This window comes from Haliotis rufescens, unplaced genomic scaffold, assembly GCF_023055435.1.
Source record: "Haliotis rufescens isolate VD_foot unplaced genomic scaffold, xgHalRufe1.0.p SCAF_3, whole genome shotgun sequence".
In the NCBI taxonomy this organism is placed as follows: domain Eukaryota; kingdom Metazoa; phylum Mollusca; class Gastropoda; order Lepetellida; family Haliotidae; genus Haliotis; species Haliotis rufescens.
The window spans coordinates 58594097-58612901 of record NW_025964001.1 but is presented as its reverse complement, the minus strand read 5'-3'; the positions used below and the strand labels follow the sequence as shown (position 1 = coordinate 58612901).

Genomic DNA, 18805 nt, shown 5'->3' with positions numbered 1-18805 from the left:
CGCCAGATATTGCAGTAAGCATGTCTATTTCAAAGCTTTACAATAAAGCTCTTCACAGTGACACTTCATTCCCTGAGGGTAATGAGTGTGTGAGTGAGTTGGGTTTAATGCCAATTGAAACAGTATTCCAGTTATATCGCGGCGTGTCAGCTTAATGTGGGACGAAAGCCCGAAGTGATGCAGGTCTCAGACGTTTACCACTTCGGCGAAACCCACGAGCACGGGTATGGTGCTGACAAACCTAGAAACATAATCGGGGCGAACCGGGATTCGAACCCACAATCATAGGTTTCTGGCATGCCCAAGGGACGCAACTCTGCACAGCGAATCGCGGCACCTTAGATGACTGGGCCACCGGTGTCCCTGAGGGTTATGAAGGTGGCACGAATGAGGGAGCTGTTTGTATACACACTGCATGTAATGCTCATCCTGTGGTATTCGGTTTGATTGCACCTAACTGCAATGAGTAGGTGATAATTCTTGCGTCATAACACAGTGTCCCACACTAGAATAATTACCACCTAGGAATTTCAACAGACGTAAATGTAGTTATTCTTCATTTAAGAATGGAACCAGGGGCTCTATCACCAAATAATTTGTGCTCTTCACTGAGTGATCAGCTCCTGATAGTTTACCTTATTGCCCATGCGCGTTAGTCATGTATCTCCGCGAATTTCGAAATTTGTTAAAAATTCTTAGGATATGGGTAAAATGAAAACCCGTGGCAGGAATTTGCCCCCAAACCAGGCAGTATTTGAAATCGAGGTTATGGCTGGAAATCTTTGCACCATATGATTGTAAAGGGTAGGGCGGGGACGGGTAACTCGGGTAGCCGGGACGGGTGGGGGGTTATAGCGAAAACGGCACCTCAGCAAAACGGCACCGATTGGCGAAAACGGCACCTCGACTCAAGCGAAAACGGCACCTCGACTCGAGCGAAAACGGCACCTTATTTTTTTTTTTTACCTTGGTCAAATGAATGATATTAAACTTACATTGTAACTTGCAAAGGCCAATAATTGTGAGATGTTAAAACAAGTTTACATTAGAAATTAGCCTCTGCTCCAACTATAATCCAACTTAGCTTATACGCAACTCAACTTATGGTGAAAACATAACATGCTTTGACGAAAGATAATAGAAATTAAACTCACATCGTCTCTTACAAACACAAATATTTGTGAAATAAAACAAATAAGAAATTAGCCCCCTACTCCAATTTAATCACTGACTTTTATTCACTATACGCTTTGAAGTTTTAAGTACCTTTACTCAATTTAAGCTGAAACTGTATTTGAGGCCTAACATGGTGCTGTCAGATCACAATTATTCACAATGGCCTTTCGATGTGTTGCATGCGAGAAGAATGACAGAAAAAAATCAACATGCTGTATCATGTGATAACTGTGACAACTGGAACCGGACTTTCTATGGCCCGTTATAGAGAAATTTGGCGTACTGACTTCCCTTTCCGCTGTGTGAAATGCGTAGCTCCCGTCATTGAAGAGGTGATCGGTAACTTTCATGTCAGTTTCCAGTCAGAAGATGCTGAAGAAATGAGAGTACCAAACCTATCGGAAATTCACATTACGGCCTCAGATGTACTCAATACATCAAATACCATGTAAATAAACCCTATATATTACTACAAAAATAGTTGTTTATCGTTATTAAACATAGAGGTTCCGTTTTCGCCCGACACATAGTAGCCGTTTTCGTCAAATGCGGTGCCGTTTTCGCCAGAGAAATCGGTGACGTTTTGCTGAGGTGCCGTTTTAGCCTGCACCCCGGGTGGGTACTGAGTAGGACCCGGGTACCCACTGGACTACCCGGACCCGTGGTTAGTCACGTGATATATTGTCTAATGACTAAAATTATCTGGAACTCTATGGTTATATTACAAGTCATTAATGTTCGCATTTCTTTCTGACAATGCACCCATTCATTCTGATTTTTCATATGGTTGAATAAATATGTGACTTAAGTCAACTTCAGTATATGCATGACCAGATTGTTTAATACATGTATCTAAATACGTTTTGCAAGGGCTATGCTTAAACAGTTTCCAATCAGACATTTTATGGCATCTCCCGAGACCTAGAGTGGGTACCCGGGTAGGGTAGGGTAATAGGGGAGCGGGTACCTGGGTTGTAAATTTGGACTCGTCCGAACCCTAGTAAAGGGGTACATATAACTCATAAGGATCATAAATGGTTATTTGATTGATATCGGGTGCTGTTCCTTAAGTGAGTAAGGTTTTACGCAAGTTTTAGCAATATTCCAGAAATATCATGACAGGGGTTATCAGAAATGGCCCTCACACAATATACCCGTGTGGGGATCAAACTCAGGTCTTCGGCGTGACGAGCGAATGCTTTAACCAATAGGCTACCCCACCTGCTCATCCTTAAGGATCGTGGTTCCTGGAAAGGTTCACCTAACCCAAAGGATCGAAGAGAAACACAAGATCAGTGAAGTGACAGTCTCAGTCTGCAGCCGGAGCAAGTTAGCGCTATAACCTGCGCCCTCTCCAGACTTTTGGCAAACGACTCATTTCTCTAATCGACTAAATATTAAATTAATTCTCTCATGAATACACAATGCCATTGTGGCAGGTGTGGTTTCGAATCCCGGACGGGACTCAACCCAAAAAAGTACAAGAATCTCTACTTTACTAAGAAAGTGTTATCCCAAATATAACATTTGTTAAATTCTCTCATGGTTGTCATGTCATTCGCACATTTGCTGGGAGATAAGCTAACAAAAATTACCTTATTGCCACCAAGTGAAACAATTGTGTCTAATGTTAATTTTTCTTTGAGTTTTTTTGGCACAGCCACTGGCTCGGTTTCCAGTTTGGAAACACGTGTTTTCTTCTTCGACTTTCCAGCCATTTTACAGGAAGTGGTGAAGCGGAAGCTGTTACATCGGAATTATATCGACAAAGTCCGATCGGGAAAGTTCCGAATGAAAACGATGTCAGCAGCGACCTCTATTGTAAAGAAACAAAACAACCGGAGCGATAACTCTTACGTTTGACACTGAATATTCGTCCTTGAAAACAAGGGCAGGAGCTAGACGCAGTCAGTGCACGGACAGAACACTTTTGACAGGTTGACTGAATCGCTCGGCTGAGGTCAATCGAAAAGCATGGCATCAGCTCCTAAGACCGACCAGGATAAGAGAAAACAAATTAGTATTCGGGGGATTGCGCCAGTAGAAAATGTATCAAACGTGAAGTCCACTTTCAACCGGCATCTTCACTACACCCTTGTGAAGGATCGAAATGTTGCGACCCCCAGAGATTATTATTTTGCTCTAGCGCACACAGTGCGTGACCACCTTGTAGGAAGATGGATTAGAACCCAACAGTATTATTATGAAATGGACCCAAAGGTAAGATTTTTTAGCACTTCAGGTTAGGTTATAACAAAACCGGCAAATTGACACTCAGCTGATTCGGTAATGAAAGGTCGAACCGAATAATGTCAAGGATAGTGACCTTGACAGTCATAGTGATCGCAATATTATCATGATAATAATACTGATAATCATGTAGATGCATCTGACACTACTATTTTAAAAGGCCTTATCAGCAACCTCTATATATCATGTCATATGTTTTCATAATGACTGACTTTACCATGTTCTTCGCTAGTTAATAGATCTAGTTTCTAATGCTGCATACTCTCGTCATCCTATCCAAATCCTTTAAGCTTTGGATAATGCACAGCCACACTTACTCTGTTTTCTAGACAGGGGTTAACTTATGTATTAAATTGTAAATTATTAATGTGATACACATGATAGATCTAACCCTACTTAAGTTTAAAGTTGTCTTTTTGTCAGGCAGAATTTCATTTGTTTATTGTTGTATGCCACACTGAGCAATAGTGTAGCTATAATGTAAATATGAAACAGACAATCCAGTGATGGATATCATGAGCATCTGCCCACGCAATTGGGGTGCAATGATATGCAGCCAGCGTTAACCAAGTCACCAAATCTGTCCACTGGATATATTTCATTGCCTCTTGCAGCAGACATAGGCTGCTGGGACTTATATTCTTGAATATACGGTCCGACGAAGTATAATCGACTAGCCACAACAGTATAGCTTGTTTATGTGCAACATATGTGCAACACAACATTTGGTAATGATAGTAGACTTTGGTAATTTGATGTGTATATTGATCCAGATGATGAGTGTCTGAGCAGATGCTGAATGGGTAGGGATGAGATGCTGTCTGTAGAAACATTTTTCGTTTCATGAAGAAAAAACAATGCAGTCTGAGGTCATTTTGCAAGTTACTATATGAGTTGATGTGGTGCTATTTCACATAATGTGGCGCAATGTTTGAAACATAATCATGCTGATAGACAAGAGAGACTGGTGCACATTTTCAGTCGTCATTATTGCAGCCGTGTGTGTAATTATAGGGGAGTCATTAACTGCTTGATCAATATACGTCCTGAAATTGTAACTACCGTATTCGACGTAATAAGCGCCCCGTTCTAATATATATATAAGCGCCCACGGCGATATTTGCTAATATATTGGCTAGTGAACAATCCCAATTAGCACCTCTTCCAATTGATCAATGTACACAAGACTTATTTATTCGTGTATAATACACACTCGTGTGTTATATGCACCTTAACTATGGGCAATTAAATTCTTGAAAAATATATCTGTCGTATATAAACATTTTAGGCTGTCAGCATAAACCACGAAATTAATCTTTCAACTCTGTTATTTTTCACCAAAATAATATTCTAATAAGAGCCCCCATATTTCTAATTTTGAGAGCGCCCTGGGCACTTATTGCGTAGTAGACAAAACCTGTTTTGATATTGTTAATTTGAGATTGCATACACTATGGACTTCTAGTACCAAACTAATGAAGCTAGTCAATCTCAGCCTCCATTTACTCAGCATTTTTCACCTTGAGCCACTAGTTCAAAGCTCACTTTGAGAAAATGCCTTTCCATGTACTCATTTAAGTCTAGTAAGGTGAATTTGCCAATGACTTTACTATTTGTAAAGTGTAAGATCTATTGAAGTAAAAAGTTTGCTGAAGGACAAATGTTGGATCCAGAGCTCATGATAAGCTGCGTATCTGCGTAAAATACGCATCAGAAAAGCAGAAATACACAGTAAAATAAAATCCAAGCGTATCAAATACACAACGAACATTACCATGATTACAGATACGCTACAAAAATAAAACTTGTGCGTATAATCAAAATATTGTGAAGTAACCCTGCGTATTCGATTAGCAAATCAGAAACTTATTTTGAAATGATAAACAGGCATTCCGTCAACCTTGCCAAACTCCACGATGACAGTTACATCATGATCATTTGCCATCACACTTTCTTGTGGAAGTATCATGGTATTTTTGAGTCCTATAAAGCTCTCAAATCCACGCGACACCAGTTTGCTGGGACTAGATGAATAGTGTTTTTAAATATTTAACTTAAATACCCACATGTGTAAAAACTAGTGGGTAACAGAAATTTAAATACCCAGATAGAATTACTGATACCCAACGATTTTAAAATGCATGGGTAAAATACCCACAACACCATGAGCTTTCATATAGTACATATAATCTGTGTCATATGGAGGGGTGCAGTCGAAAGAAAAAAATTGTTTTTATTAATTTTCTTTTTTTTTATGAATTTTTCAAACCCTAACGTCCGTCCGAAAAATTTGTCTGCGCGATTTCTCTTAAACTATTCAGTGGATTCATCTCAAACTTAGTACATATAATCTGTGTCATATGGAGGGGTGCAGTCAAAAGAAAAAAAATCTTTTTATTAATTTTCCATTTTTTTATGAATTTTTCAAACCCTAACCCTATCCATTATTTAATTTGAAACCACTGACACACTAGGCAGGTAGGGGGTATTAGTGAGCCATGCTCACTTTTTTTTCTTGTTTTATCCTATGTTGGAGCTAGATTACATATATAGAGGTTATCACGTGAGAGTGTTTGGGGATGTTGAATATCCTGCATTAGGAATAAACAGTGTATTTAGCGAGCCTTGAGGGTTCCCTCAATACTTGTGTGTCCATTGGAGAATAATTTTTATTTAACATCTTGCATAACTTTATATCAGGGACTATATATATATATACATGTTAGTCTGATGACGCTGTCTCAGTTACTAATCTGATTGTACATTGTAAGTAGCCTGACTCTCTGACCTTGCAGATACCGAGATAACAAGGATGTATATTAGGTGCATTTGACATGATGACCTTCCCGTCCTTAGTTTACTAGCAAGTCTATCTGCTGAATGCATTGTTCAACAAGTTGTGCTGTCAACATGATCAAGGCCTAACTGAATAAACATTTGGCCTTGTTTTCCCAGCTTACTTCCTGGTAGGATGTTGTTGCAACCCTGGTCTTAAACCACTGGAAGTAACTTAAGCTTCACTGGCATCCAAATCTATTCAAAATTCGTCCTGAACATCTAAAGTCACAAGATCATTTAGTACTGTACTACCATGTAAATTAGGATTTCTGAAGTAAATGTTACTGTTCTACCATGTAAATTAGGATTTCTGAAGTAAATGTTACTGTTCTACCATGTAAACTATGATTTCTGAAATAAATGTTACTGTTCTACCATGTAAACTATGATTTCTGAAATAAATGTTACTGTTCTACCATGTTAACTAGCATTTCTGAAATAAATGTTACTGTTCTACCATGTAAACTATGATTTCTGAAATAAATGTTACTGTTCTACCATGTAAACTATGATTTCTGAAATAAATGTTACTGTTCTACCATGTAAACTAGCATTTCTGAAATAGATTTTACTGTTCTACCATGTAAACTTTGATTTCCTAAGTAAATATTACTGTTCTACCATGTAAACTACGATTTCTAAAATAAATGTTATTGTACTACCATGTAAACTTGGATTTCGTAAGTAAATATTACTGTTCTACAATATAAACTACGATTTCTGAAGTTAATATTATATTACTGTACTACCATGTAAACTTGGATTTCTGAAGTAAATGTTACTGTTCTACCATGTAAACTTGGATTTCTGAAGTGAACAATACTGTACTACCGTGTAAATTATGATTTCTGAAATAAATATTTCTTTACTACCATGTAAACTATGATAATGATATCAAATATGAGTAACGAGTAGTATGCAATGTTCAAAATAAAGGGGAACCCTGAGGTTTCTATAGTATTTAAATACAGGGCAGGGATAATTCTAGGGTGGGGCCTTGTGCCCCTAAATTTGAAAAAAGGTCCACATTTTCAAATATAATGGGGCATTTTAACATTGTGATGTATGGGCAAGTGTAGGTGTACCTCTGAAGTATTTGAAAATTTTACATAAAGGGCCCATGTCAGAAAATTCCTGGAGTGAACCCTTAGATAGGGACTCCCTTAACTTTAAATTTCCGAAAATAAAAAAGGAGCCTGTCCCCTCTGGTCAGTGTCCGGTGCCTTTCCATGTACTCATTTAAGTCTAGTAGGGTGAATTTGCCAATGACTTTACCATTTGTAAAGTGTAAGATCTACTGAAGTAAAAAGTTTGCTGAAGGACAAATGTTGGATCCAGAGCTCATGATAAGCCGCGTATCTGCGTAAAATACGCATCAGAAAAGCAGAAATACGCAGTAAAATCAAATCCAAGCGTATCAAATACACAACGAACATTACCATGATTACAGATACGCTACAAAAATAAAACTTGTGCGTATAATCAAAATATTGTGAAGTAACCCTGCGTATTCGATTAGCAAATCAGCAACTTATTTGGAAATTATAAACGGACATTCCGTCAACTCCACGATGACAGTTACATCATGATCATTTGCCATCACACTTTCTTGTGGAAATATCATGGTATTTTTGAGTCCTATAAAGCTCTTGAACCCACACGACACCAGTTTGCAGGGACTACATGAATAGTGTTTTTAAATATTTAACTTAAATACCCACATGTGTAAAAACTAGTGGGTAAGAGAAATTTGAATACCCAGATAGAATTACTGATACTCAATGATTTTAAAATGCATGGGTAAAATACCCACAACACCGAAAGCTTATCTGGAGCTCTGAGTTATGAAGGTTATGACAAGTACCCCTTGACTTTCATGCTAAATTTTGAACATTGGATGCTAAAAATTTTTTTTAAATATTTTAAGCTATCTCTGTCCTATCTCTAAAAAATGTTTTGACAGGAGCGTTTTATCTACCTGTACATATACATGCAGTCAGACATGTCCCATTTGAGGGAAGATTGATGATGTGTGACTGTTTGTTCCATTTAGCCTCGCTGTAGCTGAAAGATAGCCTCTTAAGGGGGTGTCCATGCTACAATGACCAGCTTTTGATCTTCTGAGAATGCTGAGTGGAGAGAATGTATAAGAGACTGTAAAAACAGAGGACGATCCCGAGCACAGTCTGGCCCACTCTTGTAGACTGCAGTCAATGCCCTGTCCTTGATCATGTTGAGTGCTGTTGATGTTTCGTTTCACTGCTTGACCAAAACAGGTTTCATTGCAAACAATTTATTTTTATGTTAGTCACAGAGGATTGTGCTGACTCAGGGTGTTTCTTTCATGGTGAAGTAAATATGACTTAGGGATCATGTCTTGCAAGAAACTGCCACATCATGCTGACATGATCTGATTTGAAGTGTTCAGCTATCCTTGTCAAAAAGAACATCAATCGGTGCATATACACACAGTTTGTGCAGGGGTAGTGTATTACAGTGAACTACAGTTATAACAAGCTGAAAGGGACCACAGTTTGTGCAGGGGTAGTGTATTACAGTGAACTACGGTTATAACAAGCTGAAAGGGACCACAGTTTGTGCAGGGGTAGTGTATTACAGTGAACTACGGTTATAACAAGCTGAAAGGGACTACAGTTTGTGCAGGGGTAGTGTATTACAGTGAACTACGGTTATAAAAAGCTGAAAGGGACCACTTATTTTAGTTTGTTATAAAGGTAGTTTGTTATGAGCATATATGCAGCAAATGTTCGTTACATCTGTCTATCAGTTTGTTATATGGGTGTTCATTATGAACATAATATTTTGCTATAGTCAGAGTTTTGACTTGTCGCGCTGAAGATCTAAAAGCAGTGTGAAACACTCACTCACTCACTCACTCACTCGCTCCTTGTCTTAAAAACATCAATCGGTGCATGTACACACAGTTTGTGCAGGGGTAGTGTATTACAGTGAACTACAGTTATAACAAGCTGAAAGGGACCAGAGTTGGTGCAGGGGTAGTGTATTACAGTAAACTACAGTTATAACAAGCTGAAAGGGACCACAGTTTGTGCAGGGGTAGTGTATTACAGTGAACTACGGTTATAACAAGTTGAAAGGGACCACAGTTTGTTAAGGGGTAGTGTATTACAGTGAACTACGGTTATAACAAGCTGAAAGGGACCACAGTTTGTGCAGGGGTAGTGTATTACAGTGAACTACGGTTATAAAAAGCTGAAAGGGACCACTTATTTTAGTTTGTTATAAAGGTAGTTTGTTATGAGCATATATGCAGCAAATGTTCGTTACATCTGTCTGTCAGTTTGTTATATGGGTGTTCATTATGAACATAATATTTTGCTGTAGTCAAAGTTTTGACTTGTCGCGCTGAAGATCTAAAAGCAGTGTGAAACAACACTCACTCACTCACTCACTCACTCACTCACTCACTCACTCACTCACTCACTCACTCACTCACTCACTCACTCACTCACTCACTCACTCACTCACTCACTCACTCACTCACTCACTCACTCACTCACTCACTCACTCACTCACTCACTCACTCACTCACTCACTCACTCACTCACTCACTCACTCACTCACTCACTCACTCACTCACTCACTCACTCACTCACTCACTCACTCACTCACTCACTCACTCACTCACTCACTCACTCACTCACTCACTCACTCACTCACTCACTCACTCACTCACTCACTCACTCACTCACTCACTCACTCACTCACTCACTCACTCACTCACTCACTCACTCACTCACTCACTCACTCACTCACTCACTCACTCACTCACTCACTCACTCACTCACTCACTCACTCACTCACTCACTCACTCACTCACTCACTCACTCACTCACTCACTCACCAACCCACCCACTCACCCACTCACCCACCCACCCACCCTCTAAAATGTGGACATTTTTTCAATGTTGACAGAGACCAAGATCAACTTACGGACATGACATTGTGCACACATTTCAGACATGTAATGTCTGCAAATAGAGACATGATCGTGATGGTGACTGTGGTTAACACTATTGGCTTCTGTTTCATCTAGTATTGCACTGGCATCCTAATGATGCTAAAGCAGGTATTGCAGTTGTGTAAACTGTCAAGAAAACAGTTTCTCCATGTTACATTGGTTTTCTCATATGCCTATCTCTTTTCTCAGTTGAATTGAGCTACCTAATGCAAGTCCCAGGACACAGTGTGAATCTCCTTACTAACAAAATCCAGAACATTTCCAAGTATTGATCTCAACCAAGGAATGCATATGTTCAATTGAATTTGACTCTGTCTTCGGGTCGTTCCTAGTGCTATAGGAACACATTTATAGTTGAGCTATCGTAACCTATCAAAAAAAAATCAAAATGATTGACCAATTAGAAATCCAGAAGTGATACGAATCTGCTATTTTGGGCTACATCTGAATCAGATTTCTTCATCTGATTCACTGAATTTCAAATGGTTGTCATTTCTACATATCAGCTTATCAAAACATCTGCGGCCACGCGCGGCTGTTGAAAGCAGGAATAAACAATTGAAGGAAAGTGATTATCTGGATTAAGTACTGACACCTTTTCCTCATTTTACTCCCCCCATTAACAATAGTAAAAACGTGATTAGGCTATAGCCTTTGAGGTTAATATATGCTGTATATAAAATGCGACAAGAGTGAGGAACGGACTGCAGTTCAGTGAACTAAAATTAGTGGTCCCTTTGAGTTTGTTATCTGGTTATAACCCTAGTTTTTACTTTTAAATTTTACTTTTAAATTTTTAAATTATATATATATAGAAGTGAAATTCACTGAATATTTAATGGGTTGTCATTTCTATATATTATCATGGTCGTGCAAGCATTAATTATGTTTAACTTATTGCTTATGTAAAGCTTGTCAGTTTCTTGGTATTTTCATTGAATGTGAATAAATTAACTAATATCATGATTATCACGTGGTTATTGAGAACTGCAAATGCTTCTAGAAAGAGAGGTTATTGCTGTTATCATGGTTATTGCTTTTATAATAAAATGTTATTGCTTTTTTTGGCAACTCTCTTCAGCCTGACCATTCTGATATACATATGATATACACAGAGCTCCAGAAATATTTTTGAGCTATTGAGTTTTTACTCACAGGTTTCTATTTTAATTGGGTTATTACATTTTTCATTGAGTAACCAATATTTTTTCACTTATCTATTCATCACTCTATTGGATTTTTCCCAAAATAGGTGAACATTTTGAGATGTAAAAAAAATTAATAGTGTTTTAGATGTATATAACGGTTCTAACTATAGGAACTGGAAAGTAAATTAGCTCGTAATTGTGTTTTGGAAATTAGCTCTGTTGTATGCATGCTGAAAAAGCTTCATTGGGTATTTACGAGTGGTGTTTTTATAATTTTAGTTTTTCATTTAATCCATGCATTTCTGTATGCAAGTTAATTGAAAGTAATAGGGTTTTGAACATTTTTAGGGGTATTTTACGCAATACGCAGCTTATCTGTATCTCTGTATACAAGTATACAATGTGCCATTCGATCAGCTTCTGTCATGTAGGTCTTCATAGTAGGTGTTCATTGTTGGTCTTCAGATGGCAAATGGCAAACAATCAATATTTTTGACTTTGACATTTAACATTCAGGTAGATACAACATCAATGTCTGGCAGTATGGACTCTTTGTCAGTGCCTCAGTTTGTGATTTCTAAGTCACTCATTCAAAGCCTGAGTCTAGTAAAATTACTTCTGTCTTGTAAATATGGTTTTATGTACGTAAGGGGCGGTCCGGTAGCCTAGTGGTTAAAGTGTCCCCTCGTCACGCCGAAGACTGGTTTCGATTCCCGACATGGGTACAATGTGTGAAGCCAATTTCTGGTGTCCCCCTCCGTGACACTGCTGGAATATTGCTAAAAGCGGAGTAAAACAATACTCACTCACTCACTTTATGTCCGTAAAATTTGAGCATGGAGTAAATAACATGCACTATACAGAGCTCCAGATAAGCTTTTGGTGTTGTGGGTATTTTACCCATGCATTTTTAAATCATTGGGTATCAGTAATTCTATCTGCGTAATTCAAATTTCTGTTACCCACTAGTTTTTACACATGTGGGTATTTAAGTTAAATATTTAAAAACACTATTCATCTAGTCCCTGCAAACTGGTGTTATGTGGGTTCGAGAGCTTTATAGGACTCAAAAATACCACGATACTTCCACAAGAAAGTGTGATGGCAAATGATCATGATATAACTGTCATCATGGAGTTGCTGATTTGCTAATCGAAATACGCAGGGTTACTTCACAATATTTTGATGATACGCCAGTTTTATTTTTGTAGCGTATCTGTAATGTTCGTTGCGTATTTGATACGCTTGGATTATATTTTACTGTGTATTTCTGCATTTCTGATGCGTATTTCACGCAGATACGCAGCTTATCTGGAGCTCTGCCTATACATCCAAATGGATGCAAAATTACTTCTGGATCGTTATAACAAAGTAATTTACAGCAGGCACAAGATATTAAATAACATTTCTGTTTTCACATGTCTGATAACACTGGTAAGTTCCGACTGTCCATTTCTGTTTTTCATCTCTTGATCATGTTGTTTACTGAGTTTTGTTTAAAACAAGGAAATCCTCATTAAATAATCGCCAAAGGACTTCAGAGGATGTGCAGTGTTATGATGTTATTAAAATATAGTTTGCCAGCTTTAGACTCCCATTGAAGGGCTAAGACTGAGATATTAACAGACCCACTTCAACCCCTGGACCATTATTAGGCATAAAGAAGATGGGAAATGGGTCTGTGCTCAAGTTTGTCATCTTGATTCATCAGTGGGATGGGTTAGCTCATTAACTCATGACCAGTTCATCTTATGCCATAATAATTATGATAATAGTCATTTCTCATTAAGGTGACACAGGTGGCTCGGTCGTCTAAGGCGCTGCGATTTCGCTGTGCTGAGTTGTGTCCCTTGGGTATGCCAGAAACCTATGATTGTGGGTTCGAATCCCAGTTCGCCCTGATTATGTTTCTAGGCTTGTCAGCACCATACTCGTGCTCGTGGGTTTCACCGAAGTGGTAAACGTCTGAGACCTGCATAACTTAGGGCTTTCCTCCTACATTAAGCTGAAACGCCGTGATATAACTGGAATACTGTTAAAAGCAGCGTTAAACCAAACTCACTCTAAATTAGAAATAGGGGTCTCTTGTTAGAATATTATTTTAGTGAAGAAAACAGAGTTGAAAGATCAATTTCGTGGTTTATGCTGACAACCTGAAATGTTTATGTACGACCAATGTATGTTTCCAGAATTTATTTGCCCATAATTAAGGGTGCATAAATAAGTCTTGTGTACATTGATGAATCGGAAGGGGTGCTAATTGGGATTGTTCACTAGCCAATATATTAGCAAACATCGCCGTGGGCGCTTATTAGAGTGGGGAGCTTATTACGTCGAATATGGTATATAAAAATGGTGGTGATGGACAGTTGGTGATGTAAGCTGTAAAGGTGGCAAGGATTATGCCATTATATAAGTGATGAGGGCGCTGACTGGGGAGACTTTGTCTGCAAGTCTGCTATTGTCTAACTAGTGCACCACCAGAGGCAGGTGTAGTCCAGATGTTGCACTGTTACCATGGTAACAAGGAACCATGGTTTACCATGCTTTTAGTGTCATTGTTATTTTTTAGGCCAGTGTTATTTAAGTTCTTGGTCAACATGAACATGATGAAGGAGCACAATATTCAAGAAGAAATTTCCTTGAAATTAGAGTTTAAAGATATAAACAAACAACAAAAGATGCATATTTTCAATCAATTATTATTTCGTTTTACTTTAAGAAACATTTATGGTAAACCTGTCATTAAAAGGAGAATATATCATGATCTTGATTGTTGATCCGATTTCAGTAACCGTATTCGACGTAATAAGTGCCCAGGACTCTCTCAAAATTAGAAATGGGGGAGCTCTTATTAGAATATTATTTTGGTGAAAAACCACCCATACCCATGCTCGTGGGTTTCACCGAAGTTGTAAACATCTGAGACCTGCATTACTTAGGGCTTTCCTCCCACATTAAGCTGACACGCCGCGATATTATTGGAATACTGTTAAAAGCGGCGTTAAACCAAACTCACTCACTCACTCACTCTAAATTAGAAATAGGGGTCTCTTGTTAGAATATTATTTTAGTGAAGAAAACAGAGTTGAAAGATAAATGTTGTGGTTTATGCTGACAGTCTGAAATGTTTATATACGACAAATATATTTTTCTAGAATTTAATTTCCCATAATTAAAGGTGCATATAACACATGAGTGCGTATTATACACGAATAAATAAGTCTTGTGTACATTGATCAATCGGAAAGGGTGCTAATTCGGATTGTTCACTAGCCAATATATTAGCAAATATCGCCATGGGCGCTTATTACGTCGAATACGGTACATTTGATATTTGTGGGTAAGCATGGTAAAGCAATCTTGGTATAAATGAGTTATTATTGTTTGTGTTAACTTAATAGCGAAAAGACTGATTGCACTCTAAATATCTTCAGCAATTTCAGTGTTACGGATGTCTGAGCAATCTGCATTTTCTGGATGGTGTATATGAAACACTAGACTTGTTAGGCATATGGCATTGTATGGCAGACAGGTCAATAGATGGATGATACTGACACAGCTGCTGATAACTGTCATGTTGTCACAAGTGGTCAATTTCCTGTATAGATAATACTTCATGTATTTTATACAGACATAATATCCTGAAGCCACAGACCTATCAGTCTGAGACATAAGCTATTCAGAAAGATAGAGTCTAGTACAATTCATATTAGGGCTGATTCGGTGAATCGAACCGTCATCATTCATGAATTGAATTCGTTATTCGTGGCCACTAGAATTGAATATTTATGAATATGCAATCATGTGCATTCACATACCCTGTACCTAAAAATATCCATAAGAACATATTATATGCATAGATTTCTTCAAAGATAACGCTCATATAATATGTAATTTGACAGTATTGTGATCACTGGTCATTGTCGCATTTGAGCACATGCTAGTACCTGGATAAGTGCAGTATATAAATGTATAATATATTAATAGTTAACAAACGATGTCAAATAATTTTTGTTGTCGTTTCACTGAATACAACAAATAATACATCAGCTGCTGACTTGTTATTGTATTCGTGAATTAGTATTCGTATTCGTTACCCTATATTCATGATATGAATCATATTCGCCTCATAGTGTATTCGTTGCAGCCCTAATTCATATTAGTTTTATCAACTTTTTTGAGTAAAATAAGATAAATAGGTGTCCTTGATGAAATCTCGTAGATTGCCGACAGCTGGATGATCGTATTCAAGGGCAATTCCTAAAAAAATCATGAACAGCAAGCTGGTGGACATGTTAATTTAGTGACAGATGAAAATCAGATTACCGTATTCGACATAATAAGCGCTCAGGATGCTCTCAAAATTAGAAATAGGGGGCACTTATTAGAATATTATTTTGGTGGGAAAAAACAGAGTTGAAAGATAAATTTCGTGGTTTATGCTGACGGCCTGAACTGTTTATATACGAGAGATAAATTTTTCCAGAATTTAATTGCCCATAATTAAGGGTGCATATAACACATTAGTGCTTATTATTCGCGAAAAAATAAGTCTTGTGTACATTGATCAATCGGAAGGAGTGCTAATTGGGATTGTTCACTTGCCAATATATTAGCAAATATCGCGTTGGACGCTTATTAGAGCGGGGCGCTTATTACGTCGAATACGGTAATGATGTATAAACATGATAAGGCTGAGTCAGGATGACTTGCTGTTACCATCCACCACTTGAAGGAGACAATCCTTGTGTGGGTGCAGTGTGCAATGTTATCTGTAGATTTGACACTGCTAAATTAGATTCGGAAACCAAATGCACCGAGGTTTCAGTTGATATTACAATTAGCATCATCAAATCTACATAGTTCAACATAGAAAACTCATGTTTATCTCAGTTCTACCAGACCTGTGAAGATTTGGGGTAGAATAGGTCTTCAGCAACCTTGCTTGCCGTAAAAGGGCGACTATGCATGTCGTAAGAGGCGACTAACAGGATCGGGTGGTCAGACTCGCTGACTTGGTTGATGCATGTCATCGATCCCAATTGCGTGGATTGATGCTCATGATGTCAATCACTGGATTGTCTGGTCCAGGCTTGATTATTTACCATCTGCCGTTATATAGCTGGGATATTGAGTGTGGCATTAAACAACAAAGAAACAAACAATCAGTTCTACCAAGGCACAATGAAGCATAAACTCCTTGCAGGAAATGATAGTAATGAGTGATTCTGTATGGGTTTTGTGCGATATAGTCCAGGATTTTTCTTAGATGGTTCACCAGATTGCTTGAGACAACATGTGTCCTATATATATCATGGTATATAGTATTCTCAAATACTGTTTTTACATCAATACCCCTGATATAACTTAATAGTCATAATGGACCCGTAAAGACCCGGGGTAGAAAAGGTCTTCAGCAACCCATGCTTGCCGTAAAAGGCGACTATGTTTGTCGTTAGAGGCGACTAACGGGATTGGTTGGTCAGGCTCGCTGACTTGGTTGATGCATGTTATAGATCCCAATTGCGTGGATTGATGCTCATGATGTCAATCACTAGATTGTCTGGTATATAGACAGGTATATTTTCCCAGAATTTAGTTGCCCGTAATTAAGGGTGCATATAATATGTATAACACGAGTGCGAATATATGCGAATAAATAAGTCCTTTGTACATTGATCAATCGGAAGGGGGCGCTAATTGGGATTGTTCATTAGCCAATACATTAGCAAATATCGCCATGGGCGCTTATTAGAGCGGGGCGCTTATTACGTCGAATACGGTATATATATATATATATATACACAGGGTTAGAAACTAACAGTTTTTGTCCACTAGTCCTTATAATGATAACATGTAGCAAAACCCTTAAACATGTTAAAGTGGGCCAATTTCTACTAGTCCTTAGGATACCTTTACTATTTGGTAAGGACTAGTGCCAATTTCTAACGCTGAATTATATGTACACTTCTATGTCTACGAGTTTGATGGTGTTACCTGTCAGTTGTTTGCTTGCAGCGTGTGTACTACCTCTCCCTGGAGTTCTACATGGGGCGCACCCTCTCCAACACCATGGTCAACCTAGGCATGCAGAGTTCCTGCGATGAGGCCATGTACCAGGTAACACTATATCTACCAATCTCACTGGTTCCTATATTACCCTACCTATATTACCCTTCAATGTATCACTCATAATTAATTGGGGGCGGTCGGGTAGCCTAGTGGTTAAAGCGTTCGCTCGTCACGCCGAAGACCCGGGTTCGATTCCCGACATGGGTACAATATGTGAAGCCCATTTCTGGTGTCCCCCGCCGTGATATTGCTGGAATATTGCTAAAAGCGGCGTAAAACCATACTCACTCACTCACTCATAATTAATTGTAAAGGCGGAAGTAAAGACTTTTATAACACTCTTCTACACCCAAATTTCGTAATCACCCATGGTATGCTTAAGTGGGAAAATGTTTTACAAAAAAATTTTAGTAATGAAGAGTGGGAAATATATAATCATGATAATTTGATGGTTTACAGATGTACGCAAAGTGTAAGCCTAATTTGGTTTCACCTTAAGATACTACACTATATTCTTGCAACAAATAGTTATTTATTTAAGATTGGTTATGAAGATTCCCCCACATGTACTCTTTGTAAAACTTGCCCAGAAACCATTATTCATATGTTTTGTGAATGTCAATATACAATTCATATTTGGGAGGATTTGAAAGATTGGTTAGGGACAACAGTGGAAGGAAGTATTGATTGTAGTAACCAAAATCTTTTATTTGGATTTAAAGGAAAAAATAATAACTCATTGAATATTATATTTTTAATTGCAAAATTTGTAATTTATAACCAAATGAGAAAGAAATCAATTCCACATTTTAAACAAGTAAAGTGGGAAATAATTAAATATTATGAGGCTACAAGATCTATTGCTTTCTCAAATTGTAAACAAGCTAAATATTTCTCTTTTTGGTCCTCATTCCACACATTATTCAAGTATACCAAGATATGATTTAATATTACAATTTGTCTGTTATTCTGTATAGAAACCTTATATATAGATCTACCAGATGTACTAGAGAAACAAACTACTGAATGTACAACAAGGCGATTTGAATATATACCAAGCTGATCTTAATGTAACATGTTCCATGTATACTTTGTATTTGAAATGATGGGAATAAAAAATTAAAAAATTAAAAATTAAAATCTCACTGGTTCCTATGTAAATCTTAAGTCACCAACGCATAAAATAAATATGCCAAAAGTAAGATAACCTTAGAACCTGAGACTTGTGAATCAATATATTAAGGCACAAGGATGTCAGTGCCCAATTGTTGAAATGGTTTGTAGGCGGTACAGTCTAGGGCTGGGACAAGTCCAA

The 18805-nt window shown here is 37.9% G+C and overlaps 2 protein-coding genes across 2 annotated transcripts in view; one reads left to right on the top strand and one right to left on the bottom strand.

Moving 5' to 3' along the window:
- The window catches only part of LOC124151117 (CCAAT/enhancer-binding protein zeta-like), a 37418-nt gene extending 34470 nt beyond the window's left edge, over window positions 1-2948 (bottom strand). Inside the window, exon 1 of the mRNA XM_048403159.1 lies at window positions 2772-2948. Coding sequence (XP_048259116.1) covers window positions 2772-2894 — 123 coding nt within the window. The 5' untranslated portion in view covers window positions 2895-2948. The remainder of the gene's footprint in view (window positions 1-2771) is intronic.
- An 87-nt stretch (window positions 2949-3035) lies between these two features.
- Window positions 3036-18805, top strand: part of LOC124151118 (glycogen phosphorylase, muscle form-like) — a 51940-nt gene continuing 36170 nt past the window's right edge. The window contains exons 1-2 of the mRNA XM_046523443.2: window positions 3036-3396; window positions 17437-17538. Coding sequence (XP_046379399.1) covers window positions 3151-3396; window positions 17437-17538 — 348 coding nt within the window. The 5' untranslated portion in view covers window positions 3036-3150. The remainder of the gene's footprint in view (window positions 3397-17436; window positions 17539-18805) is intronic.